Source organism: Haliotis cracherodii, unplaced genomic scaffold, assembly GCF_022045235.1.
Source record: "Haliotis cracherodii isolate W230 unplaced genomic scaffold, xgHalCrac1.p SCAF_6, whole genome shotgun sequence".
NCBI lineage: Eukaryota > Metazoa > Mollusca > Gastropoda > Lepetellida > Haliotidae > Haliotis > Haliotis cracherodii.
In genome coordinates this window covers 46,613,235-46,632,017 of record NW_027266319.1, presented here as the reverse complement: position 1 = coordinate 46,632,017, position 18,783 = coordinate 46,613,235, and the positions used below count along the sequence as shown (strand labels likewise).

The window sequence follows — 18,783 nt, the reverse complement described above, 5'->3', positions numbered from 1 at the left end:
CCAAGAGAGACCACATCACTGGATATGTCCATTAGATGTCCCATAGTTGATAACTGTAACGGTCACATGTCTTGCAGCCTATGGGTCACCATGCCAGTATGACTGTCCCATGTAGAACCATCCGTAGTGGCGTAAAACCGGTTCCCATACAATCTCGGTCAACCTTTCCATATCGGCCATACCGTCTGCCTTGGTTGTGATGATCTGTAGCTTCCTTGATGGATCCAGTGGCTACTGGTGTACCTCTACTGGTGTACCGGCTACTGGTGCATTCTGAGGTGCACATGCATGTCAGGTCAACCTTTGTCGAATCTGGATGGAGAACCTTTGAGTCTGTATTGTCACGTGCCACATCATGATGCCAAGTCCATGGACTTAGATGACAGGTCTAGATGTAGATGACTACGAACCGGGTCACTTGATCTGGTAACTTATTGATGATTTTTTCGACTTAATGCCAGATATGAAACCTAACATAGTAGAAACAGTCGTCCCTCAGATGATAGAATCTGGAAACCTTTGATATAGTGTGATGACAGCCGAAATACAGGATTTCTCGCAATTGTGTAATAGGGGCATTAGCCTTTGAGTTATTAACAATGTTAACTATTGTTTGATGTCATAATGGAAACAAAGTCATGCATTCATTTAACCTTTAGCCTGTGGAATTGTTTTAGCATAAGGTGCTGTGAAGAGGGTGCTGGAAAACTACACATTCTATAAAAAAATATCCTCATGTTTTCAATCCTTCCAAGGTTAAGACAAAAGCAACCATAAAATTTGTAAATTTTCTTAAACTTACCTAAATTATGTGATTGAAGGTGGTATGCGTTTCATATTAGGAAGCTGTTAAATTTGTGCAAATTGATTTCTATAATCATATCTCCGATGTCTTACTTTTAACTGAGTATAAATTCTAATTCGTTGTGTTACAAAATTTGCAGGAAACAATAAACACAGGGTTTTACCTTGACTTACAAAAGTGGGGATTCAGGGGATTAATAATTAATATCAGGGGTCCTTGCAGGCAATATGAGGGTCCTGTAAAGTAATGAAATGGTATAGTGTACTTTATTACTTGTCCGTGAAGAGATCACACGTTTAATAAACATACAGCTGTATTACACATTGTGTAATACCAAAACGCGTGCTTATGTACTCTCAGAACACGTTTCACGAACAAATATTGAAAGCTCTCAACATCCCTTGGCTTATTCAACGACATTGCGTGTGGAGATGATAGATCACTGAGAGGAGCTTATGCACACTCGATGACCCCAGCAACCTTGTTGCTAGGCTGATGTCACATGGCATTGTTTCGCAGAAGGATCTTGCAACAAAATTCCACAAATTACGTCTTCGGGTATTGTGACGTGATTGTAAACATTGAGGTGCAAGGCCCCATTCCACAAGGCGATCGTATGTTAGCGCAACAACAGTCGTTGGTCTAAGTTAAAGTATATGAGTTGCGATAACCTTAACTCTATGATAATTTTGTGGAACGGACGCCTGAATTCTAATGGTATTAAATTCATACGTTTCAACTTTTGACGTGTTTGAAGTATTACTGTGTTAAACTCAATTGGATTATGCTGTGGATCGTGTAGGTGTCAGCCTATTCACACTCAACAGTATAATTCTAAAAACATTATAAATGGCCAGTAATAAATAAAATACTAAACTCGCTCCTGTGTAAAACCAATTTTATGAAACTCGTGAATAGTTGTGAACTTTTCACTCGTTTCATAAAATTGGTATTACACGGGAGTTTGTTTAGTATTCTATATGTACGTTTAGATAAATACTTCAGAGCCTGGAATGAATAGGTGATCATAGTTGATGGGTGAAATAACAGACACCCATCAGTGCTCTTGATGCGCTGTGCTTGCAATGAATGTTATTATGTTTCCCTTGGGACACAGTATAATCATGCCCCACCACGAAGTGGAAGAGAAATATGGGAATGGGTGCCTACCTTCCGTCCGTCCGTCCGTCCATCCGTCTGTCCGTCACATTTCCTTCCCAGAGCAGATCTTGAAAACCGTACCATATTTCTTCACCACACTTGGCACATAGATAGGTCTAGTGTTGAACTGGTGCCTTTTGATAGTTTGGGATTTTTAAAGAAATTATTTTTCGAGTTTCCATGGCAACGACTTGGTAGTCCTCGTTTCCAGGACAGATCTTGAAAACCGTACCTTTTTTCTTAACCAAACGTGGCACATAGATAGGTCTATTGGTGAACTGGTGCCTTTTGATAGTTTGGGATTTTAAAAAAAAAAAAATTCGAGTTTCCATGGCAACGACTTTGACTTAGGCTGAAAATGGCAGTAGTCCTTGTTTCAGGAGCAGATCTTGAAAGCCGTACCATATTTCCAACGTTTATCCCCAACCACAAAGTCGAAGGGGGATGCAGGAATGGGTGCCGTCCATCTGTCTTTCAGTTAGTCCGTCCGTCCGTCACATTTCGTTTCCGGAGCAGATCTTGAAAACTATATGATATTTCTTCACCAAACTTGGCAATAGATAGGTCTAGTGGTCAACTGGTGCCTTTTGATAGTTTGGGATTTAAACAATTATTTTTTTTCGAGTTTCCATGGCAACGACTAAGACTGAAAATGGTGGTAGTCCTCGATTCAGGAGCAGATCTGGAAAACCGTAAGATATTTCTTCACCAAACTTGGCACATAATGTCATCTCGCAGTATTAAATACATTTCCTTTCTTGTTGGTAAGTTCTGCATTGCTTGTGTGTATGTTCGTCCAAAAGTGACATCGACACGGTTGTTGCATTCACTGACTAACTTCGTGCAGAAACACAACTCATTACAAATACAACAGTGTAACTGATCTTAAACCTACTCAACTGTATGAACACTGCCTCCTATACTGTATATATTCTTGTCAACCATACTCTGTACTGTACTTCACTTGCTTGATAATGGTGTTCCAACCTACATCGAAACCATGGCTCCTAATTGTAATAAAGAAGTTGTTCGTCCATATGTCTCATCCTTACTCATTACAAATACAGTTACATATTCTATCATAAACTGCAGATGGCAAAACAACACCAGTAACAGCTTTTTTTAGTGCTGCAATTAGGCCATTTACTAAAAGACCCAGTTAAGATAGTTCACAGGAGCTAATGCACTGCACACAACCGGATATGTCATATTGGCGGGGAATATGAGTATTTCATGCTCGTTTTCTTCTGCTTCCATTCTCTACATTTGTGCATTGCGTAAAACCCTGTAAATGACTTATAAATATTCATCAATCCTAATTTCAAATGTTTGGGTTGAATATTTACAACATACGAAAATACAAATCCCATGTTGTGATACTAGTATGAAAATCTAACATGGAGCGCTTTGCTAGGCCTCAGCTTTATGCTATTTGAATATCAACAAAGTTTACATTGCCTTCATATAGGCAATTAAATTTTGAAATATTTCGCCTGTCACAACCAGACTAAACACAAATCACTACATAGTATCAGTAATCACCACAAATATGAAATAAAACAGTCGACATTGACGATATAATTGGCATGTTATTTAATCTGTTTGACCTTGCATGCTCCCATGACCCCGAAACAGTAGATGAATGAACTTGCCATATGCAAGTTTTTCAGTATCTTTTATTTGAACTTTTGTTGAAAGGATCACCATTTGATGTTACGTTGAATATAAAGGGAAATGATTCATATATCTGTGTTGCAATTTTTGGCAATTATAAGATTTCACAATATCCACTTACCGATTTCTTTTGTATTTTCATTGTTAACGTAATCATTAAATTATTATAAAAAAGATCTTTTAAAAATATATTTCATCACCTACTTTCCGATAACAGTGGCTTTCCGCTCATTAACTTGAGAAAATACCGTGAAATTCCTCCGTTTTTGAAACTTTGTGTGAACAACACGTGAAGATTTTCATTTGGTTTGAAAGCCTGGAACATCCATAATATTTCAGTAACCACGCCAGGGGTATATTTATGGTTGTAATATGCATTTTTTTTATTGGATAGAAATTGGTTTCCCTTGACGCTTTTTTTACTGAAATCTGCTGCGATGATCGTGAATGGTCAAATTCAAGCATAAGAGTCTTAGGTCTTATGCTTGAATTTGACCAATCACGATCATCTCAGCAGATTTCAGTAAAAAAGGCGTATTTTCTCGTAAACTAAGCCAGACACAGCAATTAGCTGTACACACATTTTCTTGGAATCTACCGGTGATTCGGTCAAGACACACCCAATGATATAACTTTACAGGATTTTAATGCAATGATCGGCAAAAATTGTATCTGAAACAATTTTTTTATCAGGAATAATATATTCCAATATCTTGTTAATTTAGATGCAGCTTTTACTAAATATATTAAAAATTATAATAACCCTAAACGAAGCAGCTGATCGCTATTGCCGGCTAAGACAGTCAATCAAATTACAGCATTGGATACCGTCCTCGTGTATCTGAAGAACTGCTGCTGAATTGCATGAAATGACTTATGAAGTGTTTATGTCAAGTAAGTTAAACAATAGGCAGTCGCTAGTGAATATTATGGCTATTGGTATGAAGTATCCTGAGGCTTAACAGAAAATGTGATAAGGTGAATCTTCGTTTAGACACTTGGTAGGTAGAACATATACGATATGTGTAAAAGTTCCTTTATGAATTGAACAAATTTCAGTGTGATAGGAAGCTAAACTTGATGCGATATGCACCTCCAATGGGACTTATTTACCCACAGAAGCAAATCTTGTTTACAACAGTGTGTGAGAAAGTAGCACCATAAGTCAAGCCATGAGAATGTTACTGAATTTGACAATACACTCTCTTAGTATTTGTTGGTCATTTTATAGCAACATTAAGTAAGATCAGTAGTGCTTCTGAATAAATATTATCATTTTATAATGCGCTGATCAGCAAACTTAAAAAAATAATACCACAGGCAGTCCAATCAGATTGCAGGATTCATTATTAGAGCAAGAACCTTGCATAGTGTGATAAATGTTTTAAAATCCCTTTTAGCATTCCTTCATGTATGATTTAGATTTCATAGAAATATCTTTTCATTCACCGTTGTGTTCATGGCCCTTGGTACCTTCAGTTTTCTCAAGATTCTTTCAAAATCTAATGCTGTTAATATATGGAAGGCTTTTTTCCTTAGTTTGCCTCTTTCTGTTGAAATGAAACCAGGATATTCATGTCAGGCATGTTAGGCTTCATTTAGAGGACAAGTAAAGTGAACATAGCAACGTTGCAGTTTTAATACGTTTGGGCATGCTAAAATACAAATGCTTAACTGAAATCAATTTGAAAAATGGAAATAGCGTAAAACAGACAATATAAAATGAGAGGCTAAAAAGAAAAAATTGGCCATTGGGGTTAAAATTAGTTCCTGGTGTTTGTGGAACTGAACAGGACGGTGCCTAAATGTGTCCACTTCTCCCTCAGAATTTTGATTCCATTATATTTTGTTTCTGCCTGATCATCCTTTTGATTTCCGTGTTCACAGCTTACACCAAGAATTGGAAACAACATAGAATGAGCCTTCAGTAACTTGTCTAGTCGAGATTAATCTCTGACAGTCATTCATTGTGTGGAATAGGACAGAAGGCATGTGATTAATGGTACCCAAACAGGGTATTTGTTATAAAAAGCTACTTACAGACATTATTCGTTGATCTTGTGTGTTTATATGCTGATTTCACAATTAAATTCCTGTACAAACTGATTTCTGGGTTATTCTCCATTTGGAAGGCACCTCATTACAATATTGTTATTGACGTTACAGATAACAAAGTGCTGTATCTTGGTTTGATCCAGTCCTTGTTTGAGGGTTCCATGTATGTGTTTGTATTGGAGTGGACCCCAGCACTCACACCCAAGGCACCAGTCGCGGATGTTTCTGCCAAACGCCACCTACTGGAGGATAACAACGGACATAGGACAATTCCACATGGTCACATTTTTGCTGCATTCATGGTAATTAAGTAACCATGATTGTACACAGGCATGAAGCTGTCCAAGTTATTGACCAGTTTAAATGATGCATATTGATACCAGTCAGAGCATTTATATTTGGTTGCATTTTCTGAGATTCTGCAAGTAAAAGATTAAAGATTAAAGATGCCTGTTCACATCTTTATTTAATGGGAGGATGTCATGATGATGTGATCTTTAAATTACCTCCCCAGTGATCTAATGAATCCTTGGTAACATTGTTCTATTGTTTGTGTCAATCAAGATGACACATCCACATGAAATATTTTCTAACAATGAATTTGATAAAACAATAATCACATTGTCAATCATCAGAAGGAAAAACAAATAATGCTTTCATTCCTCATCCCCTTTTGAACATGAAGTCGGTATGTTAGTGTTCTCAGCAGCCCATGAGTCTAAATTAGATGATGTAAACCATTTCCCATGCCCACAGGGTTGCCCCACACATACACAAACCGCTGGACCTGTGAAGATCCAGGTTGTAATAGGTCTTCAGCAACCGATGCTTGTTATAAAAGGAGTATATTGGGTGGTCAGGCTCACTGACTTGTTTGATGAATGTCATCGTATTCTAATTGCATGGATCGAAGCTCATGATGTCAATCATTGTATTGTCTGGTCCAGATTGATTATTTACAGACCGCTGCCATCATATAGCTGGAATATTGCTGAGTGCGGCAACACAAACCACTGTCCATGCCACAGCAGCAGCCGAGTTCTCTCAGGCAGGCGGTCGTACACTAGGGATTATGTCATGAATTTATTGCTTTATTGCATAATGTTTTTTATTGCCTTCAATTTCAGGTGGCTGTGATGTTCGGCTCATCGGTTTTCAAAGTTTTGTCCAAATTCACGTCTATAGAGTCTTTTATGAGGTAAATTTTGTTTTGTATTATCATCTATTACTGACAGAGCCATATTGAACATGGTTGTATTAGCATCTGTTACTGACAAAGCCATATTGTACATGGTTGTATTAGCATCTGTTACTGACCAAGCCATATTGAACATGGTTGTATTAGCATCTGTTACCGACAAAGCCATATTGAACATGGTTGTATTAGCATCTGTTACCGACAAAGCCATATTGAACATGGTTGTATTAGCATCTGTTACTGACAAAGCCATATTGAACATGGTTGTATTAGCATCTGTTACTGACAAAGCCATATTGAACATGGTTGTATTAGCATCTGTTATTTACAAAGCCATATTGAACATGGTTGTATTAGCATCTGTTACTGACAAAGCCATATTGAACATGGTTGTATTAGCATCTGTTACTGACAAAGCCATATTGAACATGGTTGTTTTGCATGTTATTCACTCTAATTATTTCTTGGTTTGTCAGCACCCATGTACAATCTTAACTTCCCTCCCACATCAAGCTGACACATGATCTTATTAGTGACATTTAGTTGAAAGAGGCATTAAACCAAACTCATACACTTTTATCTATAGGTGTTTCAGTTGGTTCATAGTGATGTTTTAGTATTCCAATGGAAAAGTGTAATAACTTCCAGCTTGGTAAAGCATCATGTCAGCATGTGTTTGTGTTGTAAACTTTAATTGCACCTCAACTGATCAGTCCTCCACTGCTGCACTTGCCGGTGTGTACTAATACATAACATGTACTGGCAATACATTCACCTCTTGAAACCTTTGATTGAATAGATAACTTTTGAAATGTCAAAGGTGAACCATAGATTGCTATATATCCATGACACAATCATCTAAAAGTACACAAGAAAGATAAGGATAAGTGCTGAATACGAACAGTTAACCTGTGTTTTGGTGTTTTGGCAATAATAAGGTTCATTTAATTATTCAGGGCATTATCAGCAGACCCTCGAGTTCTGATATTAACTGCCCCAGCGATTTCCAAACAGCAACGTCATAGAACAAAATATGGGATGACGTCACAAGCAAGAAACGTAATGCCAATGAAGAAATACTTTTTTCTACCCCCATCCCCCCCACCCAAAAAATCTTTAAATCTTTTGCCCCAAGTTTTCTTCAACTCACTAGTTATACAATAATATGGTTGAAGTGTCATGAACTTATTACTAAGTCAGGTCAGCTACAATCCTTGTGGTTATGTTTTCCTGGTGAAAAGATTGGATTTCATTCCCACACTCCTATAAACCAACCCACTCGTGTTCTGAGATATTTAACTTGGCTCATGTTTTTTGGAAGTACCCAAGACAAATATTAGGCAGAACCAACAATATCTCTATATATATATCTGTCAAATAATAAGTTGATGGACAAAGCTTTTACTCTACCAGTCCTAATCACGTCTTTTCCAGTAGATTAAGAACTTTTCTTACATAAACTGGATCAAAAGGAATTTTGGGGGAGCCCAGCTTCAGACTTGTGGCTTATAGGCACTGACTGATCCATGTCATGCAACAGCAGCAGCAGCAGCAGCAGCAGCAGCAGCAAAGGATGATCCTTCCATGCAAATATATTTCATGTTGAAAAGTGTGATACATGCATTCTTTATATATTTATGCACTGGTCTCTTATGAGTGATATCTGACGCTATGAGTGATATCTGACTATGTGAGAGTGTCAGAAGTATTGTTAATGGTTATTAAAGTTCAGCTTACTTTTGATGTTGCCTCTCTGAAATGTTCTTATTACTTTCAGACCAGTGCTGTTCACATCTGCCCTTAGTCTGCTGACACCTATACTATTCCCAGGGGTAAGTACATGTCTTGTTCTTTCAGCATGTATCACAGCTAGGGCTTCAAAGAGTCCCCGAGTACTCGGGCAGGCATGGGCAGAGTTTAATGGGACTCGAGTCCAGTTTGAAAGACTTGAGTACTAGGGCAGGCACACGCAGAGTTTAGTGGGACTCAAGTCCAGTTTGAAAGACTCGAGTACTCAGGCACGGGCAGAGTTTAGTGGTACTCGAGTCCAGTTTGAAAGACTCGAGAACTCAGGCACGGGCAGAGTTTAGTGGGACTCGAGTCCAGTTTGAAAGACTCGAGTACTCAGGCACGGGCAGAGTTTAGTGGTACTCGAGTCCAGTTTGAAAGACTCGAGAACTCAGGCACGGGCAGAGTTTAGTGGGACTCGAGTCCAGTTTGAAAGACTCGAGAACTCAGGCACGGGCAGAGTTTAGTGGTACTCGAGTCCAGTTTGAAAGACTCGAGTACTCAGGCACGGGCAGAGTTTAGTGGGACTCGAATCCAGTTTGAAAGACTCGAGAACTCAGGCACGGGCAGAGTTTAGTGGGACTCGAGTCCAGTTTGAAAGACTCGAGAACTCAGGCACGGGCAGAGTTTAGTGGGACTCGAGTCCAGTTTGAAAGACTCGAGTACTCAGGCACGGGCAGAGTTTAGTGGGACTCGAGTCCAGTTGAAAGACTCGAGAACTCAGGTACGGGCAGAGTTTAGTGGGACTCGAATCCAGTTTGAAAGACTCGAGAACTCAGGCACGGGCAGAGTTTAGTGGGACTCGAGTCCAGTTTGAAAGACTCGAGTACTCAGGCACGGGCAGAGTTTAGTGGGACTCGAGTCCAGTTTGAAAGACTCGAGAACTCAGGCACGGGCAGAGTTTAGTGGGACTCGAGTCCAGTTTGAAAGACTCGAGTACTCAGGCACGGGCAGAGTTTAGTGGGACTCGAGTCCAGTTTGAAAGACTCGAGTACTCAGGCACGGGCAGAGTTTAGTGGTACTCGAGTCCAGTTGAAAGACTCGAGAACTCAGGCACGGGCAGAGTTTAGTGGGACTCGAGTCCAGTTTGAAAGACTCGAGAACTCAGGCACGGGCAGAGTTTAGTGGGACTCGAGTCCAGTTTGAAAGACTCGAGAACTCAGGCATGGGCAGAGTTAAGTGGGACTCGAATCCAGTTTGAAAGACTCGAGTACTCAGGCACGCGCAGAGTTTAGTGGGACTTGAGTCCAGTTTGAAAGACTCGAGAACTCAGGCATGGGCAGAGTTAAGTGGGACTCGAGTCCAGTTTGAAAGACTCGAGTACAGTTTGAAAGACTCGAGTACTCGGGCACAGGCAGAGTTAAGTGGGACTTGAGTCCAGTTTGAAAGACTCGAGTACTCGGGCAGGCACGCGCAGAGTTTAGTGGGACTCGTGTCCAGTTTGAAAGACTCGAGAACTCAGGCATGGGCAGAGTTCAGTGGGACTCGAGTCCAGTTTGAAAGACTTGAGTACTCGGGCATGGGCAGAGTTAAGTGGGACTCGAGTCCAGTTTGAAAGACTCGAGTCCAGTTTGAAAGACTTGAGTACTCGGGCATGCGCAGAGTTTAGTGGGACTCGAGTTCAGTTTGAAAGACTCGAGTACTCGCCCAAAGGAGATAACTCTAATTTGGTCGACTTTCAATAAGTTAATAGAAACGTTTCTTTATGTAACTTTCTTTTTCATGAGTGATCAATTGAATCAAATAAAAGTGTCAATAACTTTTAGTTATTTTTCGAAACAATACACTTATTTACAACCATTTCATATGGATATTTTTCCTGGTTTTAAAAGTACTTTATTTCTTGTTTAAAGGGATGTTTTATGAAACTATTAAACTGTTGCAAGCAGTAGACATATTCATTCTAAATTAGCGTCGTTACATTAATCATTTTTAATCCAATATTTTCATAAGATATTTATAACTGGACATCACTTTATTGAATATTAACACTTTTTTGAATATTAACACTGTGTTACTGTATCTCATTCTAATTATCCCTTCAAATGTCGGGAAAAGTCTTGTAGAAGTCAGCTATAAAGTTACAAGCCTAGTTATCTTTCAATGTTTTGTTTTCATCTAAGAAAAGGTAAATAATGACTTGTGAACTTGTGATAACATCGAAAATGTTTCTTTTAACTTATTTTCTCTATTTTGTCATTTATTGACAATTTCCTTCAGCGCTGGCATCAAATGATCTTATTTATCACATAAGAAGCCAGCCCGCCAAAATCCAGCCAATCACAAATCGCAACATACATCACATGAAGATCACGTGTGCAATATTTTTTTCCCCCTGAACTTGGCATGTGTTACATTGAGATGTAAACGATTTCTCTTCCCAAGTTGACAATTCTTATTGCAATGAAGCTTGAAATTTCAAAGGTATTTTATTTGATATGCGATCACATTGGTTTTCTTAGTGATCTACGAGGTCATTGTGACGCTTTCATTTTGTATATGATAGGATAATTGCAAATTTATTGAACAGATGTATAATTACGGGTACTCGAGCACGAGCCGAGTCTTACCCCTGGGGTACTCGAGTCCATATTTTTGGACCCGTTGAAGCCCTAATCACAGCTATTGTCAGATCTACTCACACCAAATGGATTAAATCTGCCCCAAGGCAACCCTATTTGCTCAGCAGATTTGCATCCCTAATCCATCCTTTTCAAAAAGGCATAAAAGCAATTCACCCACTTACTCATACTCAAGTGATACCCAGAAGAGATTGCTTTCCATGTTACCAATTAAGTAAGCAGCCCTATGTCCAAATTTAACTGCTGCTGCATTTTGTTTTTAAGATTATGCAGTGCCTAGACATCACGGGGATATCATATCATGTGAAGCCTGGGAAATGGTTTTGACAGATTGATCAGTTATGTCAAGGTGACAAGAAGGTCATAGCCTGAATTCACCTGTGCATTAAAATGACTACATGTATAAGTAGATTAAAGTTGGACCAAGTCTTTAGTTCAGCACTCAACTTGGTATGTTGGCCGATGTTTCCAAAATAGGTTTCACCAGATGTGCTAAACCTAAGGCAGGATGTTTGTCACCATTAAAGGGCTGAACTGTTATAAATTCAAAAAAATTAATAATTTTCTCTTTTTTCAGAAGACTTGAAAACCAGTTAGAATTCACTTTATGCAAATGTTAAGGACAAAGTTTCAAGTGTCTTGAGGTTGTCAGCCAATCGACAGGTTGCTGAGGTGATTAGGTGTGCACAATCTCTTCTCAGTGATCAGTCATCTCCACATGCTATGTCATTGAATATACCAAATGATGCTGAGAGTTTTAAAACTTTTTCACTGAAGATAACACAATTTATGAAAGTATTTATATTTTCAACACTTTGTTTGTTTTTCCATTTCAACTTTATTAATGGGATGAAATGTTTATTAATGGGATCTGACACACAACTAGAAAGCATCACAAATTCGCCTGATTGAAAACTATCCATCTACTGTGGGCCATCTTTAGGTTGTGATGACAAGAATTAATGAGAGCTGTGTAGGAGGTCAAAGGGCTTCTACCCCCTTCTCATGCCATTTAGGGCACAGCGGAATACATTTTCAACAGGAAAGTGATCAACTTCCACCCCATACCACTTTCATTCTTTGAGTCAAAGACCGACTCCTCCTCATGAAGTCAGTATCAGTGTTTGCAATAATTACCTGCTCATAGCTATGGACTGGGACATTTCCTCTGGGGACAGTCGTTTCAATTTTGTATGTGTCCTTATGATCTGTGTAAAGTTGATTTATTTGCCACCATTAACCTGTAGTTTCTTGTTGTTTTTTACTTGACACATATTTTCAACTAGTCTCTTGACATACGTACAATTTAATTTGTGGAAACTATAGTTAGTCTCAATTGCTTTCAGTCGATATGAGCATATAACCAGCTTCTTACCGTGTAACTTTTAGATTTTGCACTTCAAGTGTTCATCACTGAATCTCATGAACATGTGGCATTATGTTGATGGAGCAGTGAACCATTATAGTTGGAATTTTGCTCTTGCGTAACAACCAACAAAACAACCTATCAAACATTGTTTCAGTCATGTCTGTTAGTGCTCTCGGTATTTATGCAGAAAAAAATCTTTGTATATCTATGCTGACTGCATCTTTATTTAGAAGCAATCTGCCATTTTTATCTTTAGTTTGGGTACAAAATGTTTGTTTGAAGCTTAACAACTACACTCATGTTCATTTCAGAACCAGGTGGTCATATTCTCAGGCTTCCTGGTGTTCGAGATGTGTGTTGGGATCTTTTGGCCCTCCCTTGGCACAATGAGGGGGAAATATGTACCTGAAGCAAGTGAGTTTTCACAATCAATGTTAATTCCACCTTGACAAGAGGCTATGAGGAGGACAGGAAGATCTCCAGACATACATCCCACACTGTCCTTAGAGATTCAGTGGTCAACATAGATGTCATGCCCTCCTTCTCCTTGAACATGTTAGAAAATATGTTGAAGAAACATGAGGAAGGGATGCAGGCCATGTTTAATGACAGATTTACTGACCTAGCTGACCTAAAGAAGAAACGGTCACCTCTGCAGACCCATAAGAATCCCCTGGCCAAGAGTCCTGTACGAGGACAAACAGTTTTAGTTCAGTTAATATGGATTGAAGGAACTACTTAGAAGCCTTCTAACTTCAAGCTTGGGCAGGGTGGGTCTCTATGAAGAAACCCATCAAGTCAGCTTTGAAGAATCTACTTCATAACTGTCACGGACACCATATAATGGTTTGGGTAGTTGAGTAAGAAACCCATTACCCATCATGGCCGCCATGGTATATTGCAGACACAGGTCCAAGATTACCACGGGTTGACTGATGGGAACAAAAACGGTCAGGATGAAGACTACTTTAGGCTAGTAGTGTCCAACATGAAGGTAACCTTGCTGATTTCCAGGATCAACAGGTCTGCGCTGGGCATTGGAGCAGACATGAATTGGTTTTTAGTTTTACACTGCCGCTACAAGAGTCTAATGAGAGTATCTCTGGAGATAGCCCAGTATCCATCAGACCAAGTCAGATTGGTTCAAAGTCAGCAGTCATCAGGATACAGGAAGAAATTCTCTAGGAGTGTAAACGATATATAGAACTATCGAACTATAAAACTACAGCAATCGTTTGTCCTACGATCGTACAATATGGATAAGAATTTTAAAATGCCAACAGTATCATCAATAGTATGCTTAACAATTGATAGTTTCATATTTATAAATAATACATATATGCAAATTTCAAAGGTCCCTGTGTGGATGGTTAGCAAGGATTACAACAGTTGCAGATTAGAGATACTTTCCTTGTGTTTGAGTAGTGACAGGAAGAAAAATATCTGTCTTTGAGATTGACAGCAATACATTATTCATTTCTACTACATTGATTAATATAATTTTCAAGACTTAAAGTTGCTTTACACTATTGTAATACTGTTGAAATAGTTGACAACTGTCACAATACTATTGCCATAGTGTGGGCTGCTATTGCAATACAATGACAGTAGTGAAAATAATCCCAATAGTCTCCCCAAGAAGCAAGCTGTAGGGACCTACAGCATTCCAAAGAGGGGCCTCTTTCTTGTGAAGGGTAATTAGATGGTACTTGCAGTTGAAAGACCATATCTGTTTTACCATGCTCTCAAATATTTTGCTCCTATGATACTGCTGAGCTGATGACAATTTGGCATGCAGACTCCTTCTTATGAAGACGTCGTTTCTTGTTTAAATAAATGTAAAGAATCTTGGCACAACGCTTAAACTTTGTGTGAATATAATGACAAGGCACCACTATTGTCATCAATTTATTATTTCAGAAGTCAGGTGAGCTACAGAGCCTTGTGTTATCTTATCATCCTGATGTTTTCTTCTGTCGTGAGCGTTGTTTGATGGTAAACATGAAATAAAATCTCATTATTTAAATCAGAATGGTTCTGATACAGTCCTCATGAAGCAGAATCTGCCATTCTTGATCTACTCATTGTTAGATGCCCAACGAAGTTGGCGGGGGATATAGAAATGGGTTCCGTCCGTGTGTGTGTGTGTGTGTGTGTGTGTGTGTGTGCGTGTGCGTGTGCGTGCGTGCGTGCAGAATTTTATAAATTTTTATTTTTTACGTTTCCATGGCAACAAGTTGGACCTAGGTTCTATAAGGGTGCTGTTCGTTTCTGTAGCGTAACTCAAAAACTGTTAAATAATTTCTTACAAAACTTTGCATGTTTAGCAGACACATACTGAACTGGTGCCTTTTGCTATTTAGGAGTTTTATAATTTTTTATCTTTTACGTTTCCATTGCAACAAGTTGGACTTAGGGTCTATAAGGGTGGTGTTCGTTTCCGGAGCGTAACTCAAAAAACAGTAAATACTTTCTTACAAAACTTTGCATGTCTACCAGGCACATACTACACTGGTGCCTCTTGCTATTTAGGAATTTTATAAATTTTTATTTTTCACGTTTCCATGGCAATAAGTTGGACTTGGTTCTACAGGGGTGGTGTTCGTTTCCAGAGTGTAACTCAAAAACCGTTAAATACTTTCTTACAAAACTTTGCATGTCTACCAGGCACATACTGAACTGGTGCCTTTTGATATTTAGCACTTTTAGAATTATGTCTCCCCCAGAATGGAGGGAGACATATTGTTTTTGGCACGGTTCCCGTCGGCGTCGGCGTCGGCGTTCCCACCGTTTCCGGACCATAACTCAGAAACCGTTCAATATTTTTTCGCGAAATTTTGTATACACATTAACCCAGCACTGAAGTGGTGCCTTTTGCTATTTAGAGATTTTTGACATTTTTATATTTTCTCGTTTCCATGGAGATAACTTGAACATAGACTCTGAATGGGGGTAAGCTTGGTTTCCGGACCATAACTCGGAAACCGTTTAATATTTTTTCGCGAAACTTTGTATACACATTAACCCAGCACTGAAGTGGTGCCTTTTGCTATTTAGAGAGTTTTGACATTTTTATTTTTTCTTGTTTCCATGGAGATAAGTTGAACATAGACTCTGAATGGGGGTAAGCTTTGTTTCCGGACCATTTTTGATCTACCTGGTGCTAGGTGTCCTTCAGTACATAGATACCTTGATCTACCTGGTGCTAGGTGCCCTTCAGTACATAGATGCCTTGGCCTACCTGGTGCTAGGTGCCCTCCAGAACATAGATGCCTTGATCTACCCAGTGCTAGGTGCCCTCCAGAACATAGATACCTTGATCTACCTGGTTCTAGATGCCCTTCAGTACATAGATACCTTGATCTACCTGGTGCTAGATGCCCTTCAGTACATAGATACCTTGATCTACCTGGTGCTAGATGCCCTTCAGTACATAGATGCCTTGATCTACCGGGTGCTAGGTGCCCTTCAGCACATAGATGCCTTGATCTACCTGGTGCTAGGTGCCCTTCAGTACATAGATGCCTTGATCTACCTGGTGCTAGGTGTCCTTCAGTACATAGATGCCTTGATCTACCTGGTGCTAGGTGCCCTCCAGAACATAGATACCTTGATCTACCTGGTGCTAGGTGCCCTTCAGTACATAGATGCCTTGATCTACCTGGTGCTAGGTGCCCTTCAGTACATAGATGCCTTGATCTACCTGGTGCTAGGTGTCCTTCAGTACATAGATGCCTTGATCTACCTGGTGCTAGGTGCCCTTCAGTACATAGATGCCTTGATCTACCTGGTGCTAGGTGTCCTTCAGTACATAGATGCCTTGATCTACCTGGTGCTAGGTGCCCTTCAGTACATAGATGCCTTGATCTACCTGGTGCTAGGTGCCCTTCAGTACATAGATGCCTTGGCCTACCTGGTGCTAGGTGCCCTCCAGAACATAGATACCTTGATCTACCCAGTGTTAGATGCCCTTCAGTACATAGGCCCCTTGACCTATCGGTTCTAGATGCCCTTCAGTACATAGATACCTTGATCTACCTGGTGCTAGGTGCCCTTCAGTACATAGATGCCTTGATCTACCTGGTGCTAGGTGTCCTTCAGTACATAGATGCCTTGGCCTACCTGGTGCTAGGTGTCCTTCAGTACATAGATGCCTTGATCTACCTGGTGCTAGGTGCCCTTCAGTACATAGATGCCTTGGCCTACCTGGTTCTAGATGTCCTTCAGTACATAGATGCCTTGGCCTACCTGGTGCTAGGTGTCCTTCAGTACATAGATGCCTTGATCTACCTGGTGCTAGGTGCCCTTCAGTACATAGATGCCTTGGCCTACCTGGTGCTAGGTGTCCTTCAGTACATAGATGCCTTGGCCTACCTGGTGCTAGGTGTCCTTCAGTACATAGATGCCTTGGCCTACCTGGTGCTAGGTGCCCTTCAGTACATAGATGCCTTGGCCTACCTGGTGCTAGGTGCCCTCCAGAACATAGATGCCTTGATCTACCTGGTGCTAGGTGTCCTTCAGTACATAGATGCCTTGGCCTACCTGGTGCTGGCTGCATCCTCAAACATTAATACTTAACTGTTTTTATTAATGCAATACAGAGCTCCAGATAAGCTTTTGGTGTTGTGGGTATTTTACCCATGCATTTTTAAATCACTGGGTAACAGTAATTCTATCTGGGTATTCACATTTCTGTTACCCACTAGTTTTTACACATGTGGGTATTTAAGTATAATATTTAAAAACACGATTCATCTAGTCCCTGCAAACTGGTGTTGTGTGGGTTCGAGAGCTTTATAGGACTCAAAAATACCACGATACTTCCACAAGAAAATGTGATGGCAAATGATCATCGTGGAGTTTGGCAAGGTTGACGGCATGCCCGTTTATAATTTCTAAATAAGTTGCCGATTTGCCAATCTAATATGCAGGGTTACTTCACAACATTTTGATGATATGCACAAGCTTTATTTTTGTAGCCTATCTGTAATGTTCGTTGCGTATTTGATACGCTTGGATATTATTTTACTGCATATTTCTGCATTTCTGATGCGTATTTTTCGCAGATACGCAGCTTATCTGGAGCTCTGGCAATATTTTCCATAAAATGTTCATCTGCTATATTTCCTTTTCCTTTCATTTTTAGCCCGGGCCACCATAATGAATGTTTTCCGGGTTCCTCTCAACCTGCTTGTTGTGGTCATCCTTCTGCAAGTGAGTACTCAACACAATATACAAGACACATTCACACTTCTCAGTCACTTATCAAAGACTTTGCAAACGATTATGTGATATATGTAGGGATTACCAGCATATTTCCTATTGTCCACAGAACCTGCCAATCAACACCATCTTCCTGTGCTGTGTGTTTTTCCTATCCCTTGCTGCATTTTTCCAGCACCTACTGTACCAGTAAGTACTTGGATGATCTCTCCTTGCATGACATAGATGCCAATTCAATCCACTTTGTTTCCACTGTGTACCATCTTTTGTCATTCCAATACTTTCACTTATCATCATGTGAGCCAAAACTGCAATAATTTTTACCAGCTAGTAAGTTAGTAATTAAAAAAATGCTTCCTCGAAAACATCTTTGCCAGAAATCCTGTACTTTGGCTGTCATAACACTATAAAATCATTAGATTTTCAACAGAAGTCGTTTTCACTGAACCAGTTGAGATACTAATAGTATCTCCCTTCCTAAACCTCTACGTATGCGAGCAGCCAGGAAGTCTTTACTTCTTTCCTGTGTAAGCTACAGTCAGTTGTTCAAAAGTTCTGAGTTGTCATGGCACGAAATTTGGTTGTTTTCATACTGTAATAAAATTTGGAATTTTAGTCTTTCAATAAGACTAGATTGTGCTTCTCACTTGCGTGGAAGCTGAAGAAGATTAGTTTACCTTAGTTTCGTAGGTGATAACATCTGATGTGGTACAAGATGGCGTCTCCTCCACCAACATGTAGGGTGTTTGGGCATTAGATGACCTTGTGTGACCTTGCGTCACCTGTGGTATAAGATGGCGTCTCCTCCACCAACATGTAGGGTGTTTGGTCATGAGAAGACCTTGTGTGACCTTGCGTCACCTGTGGTACAAGATGGCATCTCCTCCACCAACATGTAGGGTATTTGGGCATTAGAAGATCTTGTGTG

At 39.7% G+C, this 18,783-nt stretch overlaps 1 protein-coding gene across 4 annotated transcripts in view; it reads left to right on the top strand.

The window, feature by feature from the left end:
* The window catches only part of LOC139445055 (molybdate-anion transporter-like), a 79,098-nt gene that overhangs the window by 40,338 nt on the left and 19,977 nt on the right, over window positions 1–18,783 (top strand). For all 4 annotated transcript variants that reach the window (XM_071226124.1, XM_071226125.1, XM_071226127.1 and 1 more), the window contains exons 7-12: window positions 5,807–5,997; window positions 6,823–6,893; window positions 8,671–8,725; window positions 12,944–13,046; window positions 17,779–17,846; window positions 17,965–18,044. In XM_071226124.1, coding sequence (XP_071082225.1) covers window positions 5,807–5,997; window positions 6,823–6,893; window positions 8,671–8,725; window positions 12,944–13,046; window positions 17,779–17,846; window positions 17,965–18,044 — 568 coding nt within the window. The remainder of the gene's footprint in view (window positions 1–5,806; window positions 5,998–6,822; window positions 6,894–8,670; window positions 8,726–12,943; window positions 13,047–17,778; window positions 17,847–17,964; window positions 18,045–18,783) is intronic.